Source organism: Esox lucius, chromosome 2 (assembly GCF_011004845.1).
Source record: "Esox lucius isolate fEsoLuc1 chromosome 2, fEsoLuc1.pri, whole genome shotgun sequence".
In the NCBI taxonomy this organism is placed as follows: Eukaryota; Metazoa; Chordata; class Actinopteri; order Esociformes; family Esocidae; genus Esox; species Esox lucius.
In genome coordinates, this window is record NC_047570.1 from 17,970,045 (window position 1) to 17,980,508 (window position 10,464).

The window sequence follows — 10,464 nt, forward strand, 5'->3', positions numbered from 1 at the left end:
ATGAAACTGAAGCACTACTGAAGCACCACTAAATAAGAGTGGATACTGAAGCTAGGGGTGAACATAATTTTCGACCCGTTTTATTTAAGCTCCCAGTTCACATAGGTAAGTGAAATTGCCCTAATGAGGACTCTGTTACCTTAGCATTGACCTCCACCAGTGAAGCATTACAGTTGCTCTCACATGTTCTGGACAAAAACCTTAGTACAAGAATCATTGTACTATCTATATCAAGCTATAGATATGATGCAAAATTAGACCAAAGAGCATTCTACAGACGTTAGAGATGAAGTAATATATGCATAGATGAGAAAAAAGGAACAAAATAATATCCAAGTGTTTGGAATTCCCAGTGAGTACAGTTGGATCAACAATTAGGAAGTGGACAGTGCATCACAACACCCAAGCACTGTGAAAAAAGTCTCCTTCAAAATTCAGCGCTCAAAAAAGGAGGTATGAGAGGCCACTGAGAGGCCAACAGTATAATATGATATACAGATATCAACGGCAGGGACTGGAGTAATGATGCACCAGTCAACCATAAGATGACCTCTGCACTGCACCAGTCTGTATTGGAGAGTGGCAAGAAAGAAGCCATTACTTAAAAAGTGTACATGAGTGAGACCCAGCTGCAATTCCATGAGACTAAGATAGAGCTTTCTGGCCAAAATTCAAAGCATTGTATGTGTGGCACTAATCAAACACTGACCATGCCTCTGTAAACACCATCCTACAGTGAAGTATGGTGGTGGCAGTGTCATGCTGAGGGGATGCTTCTCATCAGCAAGTAATCTGCATCTTCTTAAAACTAAAGGTAGAATCGAAGGAGCAAAATACAAAGAAATTCTGCACGGAATCTGCTTCAGTCCACTGAAAAGCAAAAGGTGAATGTCCCAGTCAAAGTCCTGATCTCATTCCCATTAAGAATCTGTGGTGCTATTTGAAAATTGCAATCCACAAGCGTTGTCCAACCAACCTGAACAACCTGAAGAATATCTATCAAGAAGAATGAGCCTATTTAACACAGACCCAAACTGTGCAAAGCTCACTACATACCTACCAAAAGAGTTATAGCTGTTATTGCAGCAGATTATGTCTCTACCAAACATGAATATGTCTGGGTTAAATACTAAGCAAGCATACTTCTTGTATGTGTTTATACAAATGTGTTTTTTCTTACAAATATTTACCAAAATGAAACCAAATTAAAGTTTGAATTGTCACAAACTATAATTTTTGTGTTGAACAGGTTAAAGGTCAATGGTGAAACATCTTAACTCCACAATTCTGGGATAATTATCAGTTTCCTGCTTGGAATTCCAATTTGGAGAGAAGTTCAAAGGACACTAGGAACTGGGAGTCTCCAATAACTGAAATAGTCATTTGAATGCTATCTCATAACTGTAGTCACGTTGTGCATCTTTGGTAGTGGGTACGAGCTTCCTTAGTAATTACACAGATGCTGCCAAGATTTGTATGAAACCCTCTTGTTTTATTTGTGGCTGCTGTGAAGTATCAGCTGTGAAGCCAACAGAGGGAGCATGTTGAGCTGAGTCCATAGAGAATTATAGAAGCCCCTAGCGGCCAAATGGCCAGTTTTGCATGAGCTTCCAAAATAGTGTTGAATGAGTTTTTGAGATGGGTTTGGTTTTGGTTTTGTTATAAAAAAGAATCCCTTTTTTGGTTACGATTCAAGTATTTCTTTACAATTCAAGTTACAAAACAAGTACTGTTTTCATTTCTGCCCGTATGATGTTCACAGGGCACTTTATTTGACTCTATCCTCCTTTCCTCCCTGACCACCTGTAACAGCACAAAATAAAACAATTATTAAGAGCCCCATAATTGCAGTGAATACCCATTACTGCAGTGCTTGCCGCTCAATGATAATTCATTTACATTCCTTTAATAAAATATGTCACATTTGTATATTCTTTTTTAAATCATCGCTTTAAATTTAGCCCACATCCCATCTCTGCTAATATTAGTAGACCGATATCTTCCAGCAAAACAACCATGCAAAGTGCCCTTTCAGTCAGTCACTTTGGTAAGACAAATACTTGCGTGCACATCTCCGCCACACCTGAACACATTATAGTGAGGATAAGAGAGGGAAGTAATTTTTTTGCAGGTCAGATTTTAACCCATGTTGCTGTACCGGAGGCACCAACTTAAACCGCTGAACCAATCACCTTTCAAGGTCAATCAGGGCTTAAGCCTGGTAAAAACCCCACAGATTTTTATTATCACAATAAAAGCCATCATTGAAAATGATAAGGCAATATTGTTAACAATCCAGTCTGTAAAAAAGAACGGACAAGTACAACATTGGAACGGACATTAAACATAAAATGTACAGACTAGACTGATAACTCTATCGCCTTATATATTTCAATGATGGCTTTTATTTTGAAAAAGAAAACCAGAGTTAGTACTGCTAGCATAACATCCTGCTGCAAGAAGAACGGTGATGAACCCTCGAATGGCCATCACTACCAACAAGACAAACAGAATTGTTCTAGCCCATCATAACACTTTCCATTTGCTACTTGCTAAATAACTGCACTACACTACACCTAAAGTTGTGCGAATTTATAAAAAATACCAAATTTTAATACCTTATGTACATAGGTATTCAGACCTTTTATTCTGTTCCTTTTACAAGTGTCTTTGACAGCAATCTCAGCTTTGAGTCTTCTTGGGTATGCTTCTACTAGCTTTGCACACCTAGATTTGGGCATCGTTTCTCCCATTCTACTTTTTTCTCTCATTCTCAAGCTCTGTCATATTGGATATGGAATAAATTAATGGTGAAATTTTAAGAAAACAGTATACAAAATGTGCCGCTAGTCATTATCGGGATAATGACGCTTCGAAATCTTCTGTATATACTTTCCTCCCGACGTCCCCTAACATTCTTTTTAAAAAGGAAGCTTTCTCTATCATTCTCTATGGCAGTGAGGTTGTTGTTACTAGCTAACTATAAGAGTGGAGTTTTCATGTTTTTGTGGAAGATATTTAGCTTAATGACCAACGGAAATATTTTAAGTTAAGAACAAAAGGTAACGACCAAAAGCGCTAACGTGTTTGTTATATACGCGTTTGTACTGTAAGCAAACAATGTGTTATTAATTTGGAGATACGTGAGAAAAGGAAATAGCATGACTAGCTTAGGTGGCTAGGCCTAAAAGCATCCCCGTAATTTCCTGCTTAATAGTAACCTCAGAAGCTGCATCTACTTTGTGCAGTTGGTTAATGCGTGGGCAATTTTTTTTGTGTACTCATTTAGTATAAGACAAGTAGCATCATTCAGTAATGTGAGCACAAGTGTGAGACCCGTGTGTATTGTTAATACATTTTATGTATTAGTCTTATGTAGAATATTCTGAAAAACGTAATTTTTTGCACTTCTTTGACTTTCAACTTAATAATTGTATTCTTATTTACCCTAAGTTCAGGGACAGAATGGCATCTTTTGTTTACTGTTTGGATGCTCGAACCTCTTAATTTGCTCTTTAAAAAAATGTATGTCTTAGAAAAACAAATCATACCTGTAAAATGTTTTAACAATATTCTACTTATGTCGAAACTACTGAATGAGCCTAAAAACGTGCTATGGTTTAATCAAAATAAAGTGTTTGTTTTCACAGACAGACTAAGCCTAGACTAGGACTAAAAAGCAAGCTCAATGGAGTTTTCTTTTAAACTGATTATTTTAGTCCTAGACTTGGCATAATCAGGATCTGTGAAACCAGCCCTATAATTAATAAAAACTTGCAATAGCTTAGTGGTTAGAGCATCTGAGTAGTAAAAAGAGAATTAACCTCTAATTAAGCTGTTCTTTGACAGCACATAAAATATATTAAAATTGAACTTGGAACTCTAAAATCTCTGACCTATGATGTTTGCACTTTCAGGATAATTGTGTGCGGTGGGGAGCTCTGAAGAAAAAACGATTCTGTCATCCAAATTAGAAACACAGGCATCATCCTTGAGGTCTTCCTTTCCAACATTAAAGTCACAGATGTCATAATTTGACCTGTTTTTTTCCAAGTTCCAAGTTGTTTTGAATTTGGCATTAGCCTACATGTAATTGGCTAATGTAGGCTAAAGACATATAAACCCAACCTATTGTGTTTGATGTAGGTCAACTGGTGGAGAGGATGAGTTGGGGCCGGGGAGTGAGAAAGAAAGCCAGCAGGCAGCAACTCCCCAATGTTGAGGCCTTTGACCCAAAAATTATTGCAGAGGTCAGGGCGCTCTTCGGTAAAGTCAAGGCATATGTCAAACCAGGCAATGAGGAATGGTGTATCCCTGACCCCAATGAGGTTCTGAAACACCCAGCCCAGGAACACATCCGCCTGCAGACCTTGAAGAAGTCTCTGAACAAGGTGAAGAACCGGCTAAGTGATAAGGATCTGGAGGTTTGGCACCAGCATACCAATTCCACCAACCGTGCGGGGAAAGTCATTGCCACTGTGCGAGCTATTGCCGATGCTGAGATCTGTACTCAGGCCTGGTGTAAATTTTATGAAATACTGGGCACATTCAACCTCCTGCCCAAAGATGCACTGAGGTCCGGTGAGCTAAACACTGTTCACCTATGTGAGGCTCCAGGTGCCTTCATTGCCGCTCTGAACCACTACCTCAAAACCAGCGAGCACACGCGCTACTGCGACTGGAGTTGGGTCGCCAACACTCTCAACCCCTACCACGAGGCCAGCGGAGGGGGCACTGCCATCACAGACGACCGCCTCATATCCAGCACACTGCCCTGGTGGTTCTTTGGATCGGACGACACAGGAGACCTCATGAGTCAGAAGCACCTGCTGGAACTGCATCGTTTTGTGGGTAACATGCGCAGGGTTGACGTGGTGACGGCGGACGGGAGCTTCGACTGCCAGGGGAACCCGGACGAGCAGGAGGCCCTGGTGGCGTCGCTGCACTACTGCGAGGCTGTGGCTGCGCTCGTTCTCCTGGGCCCAGGAGGATCCTTGGTGCTGAAGATGTTCACTCTGTACGAGCACTCCTCTGTCTGCCTTCTCTACCTGTTAAACTGCTGCTTCCGCTCCGTCAGTGTCTTCAAACCGGCCACCAGCAAAGCTGGGAACTCTGAGGTGTACGTTGTCTGTCTGCACTATGACGACAAGGAGGCCGCAAGGCCCCTACTGTCCAAGCTGCTGCGTCATTACGGGCCGGACCTGGCTGCCCGAGAGGCCCTGTTCCCCAGCCAGCTCCTCCCGCAGTCATTCCTGGAGCAACATGAGCAGGTGTGCGTCTACTTCCATGCCTTGCAGGTGGACACGATTGAGGAGAACCTGAGGTTATTTGAGGGACTGAGCGAGGAGCAGAGGAAAAGGCTGGAATGCCTCAGGGACTGTACTGCTCAGGAGTACTTGCAGCGCTTTCAGGTAAAAGTGCCCAAAGGTTTGTGTGTGAAGTTCGTTTAAGCAATAAGGCACAAGGCTGGGGACAGCACTATCAATAGGTATATTGGCACTATACTACAAACACCAAAGGTGCCTTATTGCTTTTATGAACCGGTTTCTAACACAATTAGTACAGTCGTAAGTGATGTGACGTTATACCCATATACGCTCTCATATCCTACAGCTTTCAGTCTAGCAGGATTTTAACCACCTGGTTTATTATACATTTTAGAGCCTGATGTTAAATTAGTTAACTTTTTGGAGAAATTAATACATATGCATTTTTACGATTTTTCTATTCTCTTAAATATTAGGAATAAACAACAGATCTGTTAATAAAATAAACTGTTAATAACTAAGCAAAGTCTGTCATTAAATGTAATCATCAAAAAATATGAATAGATTTTTTTGAAGCATTAGGTTTATTTGATCATATAGATGTTTCCTAATACTTGGATCATTAAGAAGGCATTGATGTGTAGCACATTGTATCTTAGGAACTTTAAGAATAAAAAATAATAAAAAATCTCTTTTTTGAAGAGTTATCCCACCTGAAATGGGATAATCCCATTTTAAAAGCAGGAACAAACTTTGAATCCCAAACCACCCCCTTAGCTCTAAACAGTTGATCAGAGGGCTCTCCTTTGTCACCTGTAGCCAATGAAACTCTTGATAGTGACTACCAAAGTTTGGCGAGTGGATCAATACATACAAATTCAGCAAACACTAATGCAGTGATGCAATTTTATTCCAGTTTAAAATAATAAAAGCCCCATTTGCTTTTAAAATGAAATCAAGGGCTGCACATTTGTTATTGTATGTCAGAAAACAGAGTTTAAAATAAAAATGAGTCAAGGCACTGGTTTTGCAAATGGTACCAAAAGAACCCCAAGAACACAGTGGCCTCCATTGTGACATGGTAAACAGTTTGTAATCACCCAGGTTATTCCTGGAGCTGACTGTCCAGCCAAACAGAGCAATCTGGGAAGAAAGGCCTCGGTTAGGGAGATGACCAAAAACCTGTCCAAGAGCTCCAGAGTTCCTGTGACTGCCTCATCTACCTTTGACTGAGGAGGGGCTTCTGTCTGACCACTGTATCATAAAGGCCTGATCGATGGAGTGCTGAAGAGATGGTTGTCCTTGAAGATTTTGTTATATATCAGTATATACAAATAAATTATTAACCGATGTGCAGAATAATTCTCCCAATTATGCAATTTTTACTTTTTGTATTTATTAGGATGCATAAGCATTAAGTCCATCAAAGTGCTGACAAATCGGATCTGATTAAAAAGATGATAAAAATGACAATTCTAAGGGTCTATTTTGTTGGTCTATTTTGACTTGTTCAGTACAAATTGAAAGTTCTCCATGTAGTTTCTCAAGCTAGTTTCCTGTCAAAACTAAGCTTCTCCCTGTTTGGTGTGCAGGTGAGATTCCTGCCCCGGTCCCACTGGCTGTCCTGTAACAGCGTGACCCCAGCGTGCTGCAGTGTGAAGGTTGGCAAGCCACCGGGCCAAAGCAAACAGACGGGCTCCTTCAACCAGCGGAGGGAGCTGCTGGCACTGGGCTGGCGGGAGCGAGTGGGGAAGGGCTGCTACGCTGCCTGGGTGGAGGAGCACTGCTCCAAAGATAGCGGGGCAGGCTGGGTGCTGCCAGGCCCGCTGGCCGGATGTGACATTAACTCCTGGTTCGTGGTAGTGGGGGCGGCACTCAGTGCTGTCAGGAACTCCTCGTTCTGTGACGGAGGTCTGCTGAACCACCTGAATGAGGCTCTGGAGCAGACTGCCCTGGAGTCGGGCACGGACAGCTCCGCGGCCTGGACCGGGGCCCCTTCCTGTAGCTCCTGCTCGCTGGTTTGTACGGCCTCCATCCTGACAGAGGTGGCGGCCCTCTGCACCGGTGAGGGAGACAGGAAGTGCTTAGTCTTTGGCAGGACTTTGTGGTGTGGGGAGCGAGTTGAGGGTTTGACGCTGGAGTTTTGTTCAGAAACCTTGTTCCAGCCTCCTGTCCGCACCCCCCTGCACGACGGGGAACCACAGTATCAGAGGAACCTCGTGCACTGCGTCCTGGACTCCCTGAACCGGATGGGCCCTGGGGATGCACTGCTCCTGCCGCTCCTCTCTGCCTTTACCCGCGTCACCGCGGCAATTGTCCTTTGCCTCCACCTGTCCTTTCGCTCCGTCACATTCAGGGTTCCTGCTCCGCAGGGGGTATTGCTGATGTGTGTGGGGTTCTGTCCAGAGGCTGCCACTCGCATTTTGGCCCCCCTCGGTGACCTGCAGGAGCGTATGGACTGCCTGAATAGCGGGGAGGAGGGCTCTGGCAGCCAGCCCCCTGCTGGCAAGAGACAGATCCTGCAGTTTGTGCCAATGGAGGAGCTGCTTAAAGAAGGGCTGATAAAGTTCCTGTGGACCATGAACTCCACCATCGCTCGCCAACAGCTGCACCTGCTCATGCAGGCTTAAGTATCAGCAAGCCTCTTGCCAACATCAGAAACGGTTTATTTAAGGTTATGTTTAAGCTTTGTTGAGTTACACGTAGATGCACTTGATCAGTAAATTAGCTTGCGCATGTTGTCCTATGCTGTCCTTAAGAGGCAAAAAGTATTATGTCCTATAACAAATAATTAATCTGCTTTTTGAAAATAGATGTTATTCTCAACAAATGAATTGCATATCTTAAAGTCGCAGCTGATGTGATCTTTTTCCTCACCTTTTGAGAATGTCTCTTTTGTTCTGTTCACATTCATTCTCGCAGGGATGTTTGATTTCCGCGGTTAAGAGGCAGAGACGGGCTACAACTCAAAACGTGGGTTAAAGGAAAAACGTGAAGGGGGAGGTTCATAAAGGAGGAGAAGCGACTAGATGATAAATGCATCTGGAGAAAGTGATACGCACATGTGCTGAAGCTTTTGGATCTTTACAAAGAGGGATACATATTCTCTTTCACTGTATCTCAAATTTGCCACCAGATGACTACATTTCAAACCTTCAAAAGCAAGGTTTACTTCTGTACCCCTTGCCTGGTCTGTGGAAAGTGTTGACTGTAAATATACTAGATGACATTATTGACTAGGATACTAACATAATGATTCTGCATAGGACAAATCACAAGTTTTGCTCTTTCTACTCACATTCTATACATCATGGGCTTTTAGGATTTTTTTTTAAAGGACTCTTACAATATGTAAATGTAATGTTTATTTCACGCAAAAAGAGCTGTATGGACTGGTCAAATAGCAGTGCATAACTATAATTACCATTATTGCTTCCTAGGAGCCACACAACCCTAAGACAAATGTCACTGTTTATTAACAATGGGTTTGAGTCATTTATGGAATGAAAACACTTACCTGCTGGTGTTGAAGTCAATGATACTTTTGGGATGTATTTGGCTTTGATGATCAGATCCTGAATTCTAAAGCAGATTCTGATCAAGTGTTTGAACCCTTCCAACTGCCAAGACAATCTAATTGGGTGACAGATCATGTAATGGACAGTATGACCGCTGCCTGCTCAGGATAGCATGAGGTGATCAGATGTAGTGGAAACAGCTAACATGTAGCCTTTGATAAGATTCAGCTAGATCTTTGTTTGGAATTGGCTGAGGCCTAAACTTAACTTCGGTACTTTTTGTAATGTTTGCCAGTATGGCTTCTAGGTGTTTCAGGTATATTTTCCCCTAGCCTGGTCAGAAAACAAGCACTAATATGTTATTTCTCTAGCCCCTACAGCATTATCACTTTTGACAGATCTGAACAGGTGCAAGTGTTGGACATTTTCCCTATCCCAAAACCTATCCCGTCCCTTCAGATCTGCCCTCAAGGGATGAGGCTGCAGGCTTTTCTTTTCGGACCTTGACATATTGTATTTTTTATATATTTTTATTGTTCTCAAACTTAATGCCTAACTGACCTTCATTTGTTCAAATTAGGGCATTGTTTGGTCAACTTCCCTAATTTTCTGATGTAATGCCTTTTCAACAGCACAATGAGTCATGGATTTCCAATTTAAGTTACTTAAAGTAAAAATACTTCATTATTACTGCTGGGCGGGCAGTACTTGTGTTGTGTTAAAGAGCTGATGAATAGGCATAGAGAAATGTAATTACTCGCAAAGTCATAGAGCTAGGAAAGAGCCTGACCATCCAACATATAAACATTCTCCTTTCAACCTCATCTTTTGCATCTTTGTTTTAATTTGTCTTTTATAAAAACATTTATAAAACAATTTTATTTGTATTTTTTTGCTACAACAGGAAGCTCCTCAGGTATTTTTGTTCTTCAAGAATGAATTAGTTTATAGTTTATAATAGCTTATGTCCAAAAAAAATATGTAGAAAACGTATTCCAGTATGAAAGGAACAGTTTTTTGTGAAAAAATGTTTTGATAAGGCCATTTATGCCTGAAATACACATTAATTTTCAACATTTTTTTTTTAACAAAACTTATTCAAATCTACATAGGTCACCATTATCATCTGTCAAATAAAAAATGAAAAGGATGCCTTTGTGAAACCAATAATTTTGGTGAATGGTCTTGTTTCCACACAATACTGCTTATTCAATACAATACATTTAAAGGGGGAAAGGTTGTGATTAAAAGCCGACCTTCATGGGTCTACAGATTATTAAAGTTGGCATATTTAATGGGTTGTTTACCACTCTTAAAATTAAATAACAGCAAAGATTGTAAACCACCACGCTGTTTAAATAGCATATCGGGGGAAATGAAACCAAGGGGCACTTTTCTGATGATTGCATTGTTTAATCCAATTTATTAAAAAAAAATCGTATTCATAATATGGAAGTCTAATGCATTTAAACCACCTTCCGAATAAGCTCCAGTGATAATTTTACTTTTAATATACTCAAATTAATTGTTCCAGATTTATCTGAATAATAGTGAATCAGTAGTTGGATGTCTGATTGGATCAGTGTATAAAATGCTGGGTATGCTAATCTTAACATTCCCTTAACTTCAGAAAACTCTTTAAAGAAAAAAACATATCTCTGCAAACAGCAGTTGAAAAT

The 10,464-nt window shown here is 41.1% G+C and overlaps 1 protein-coding gene across 4 annotated transcripts; it reads left to right on the forward strand.

Annotated features, from left to right (window-relative positions):
• The first annotated feature begins 2,744 nt into the window (after positions 1-2,744).
• cmtr2 (cap methyltransferase 2) lies at positions 2,745-9,609 on the forward strand. 4 transcript variants are annotated; one of them, XM_020040487.3, is made up of 4 exons: positions 2,745-3,062; positions 3,918-5,411; positions 6,860-7,941; positions 8,190-9,609. In XM_020040487.3, exons 2-3 carry the CDS (start codon positions 4,164-4,166, stop codon positions 7,895-7,897), a joined length of 2,286 nt encoding a protein of 761 aa, XP_019896046.2. In that variant the 5' UTR covers positions 2,745-3,062; positions 3,918-4,163; the 3' UTR covers positions 7,898-7,941; positions 8,190-9,609. The 4 variants fall into 4 exon arrangements, with proteins under 4 accessions (XP_019896046.2, XP_019896045.2, XP_034143659.1 ...); XM_020040486.3 differs by having other exon boundaries at positions 3,918-3,996; positions 4,147-5,411; positions 6,860-9,609; XM_034287768.1 differs by having other exon boundaries at positions 6,860-9,609.
• The last annotated feature ends 855 nt before the right edge of the window (positions 9,610-10,464 follow it).

Bases quoted from the DNA above. Each gene is read 5' to 3' on its own strand.
- cmtr2 (XM_034287768.1), top strand. From the start codon at position 4,164: ATGAGTTGGGGCCGGGGAGTGAGAAAGAAAGCCAGCAGGCAGCAACTC. The intron at 5,412-6,859 runs GTAAAAGTGCCC...TTTGGTGTGCAG, and splicing joins AGTACTTGCAGCGCTTTCAG to GTGAGATTCCTGCCCCGGTC.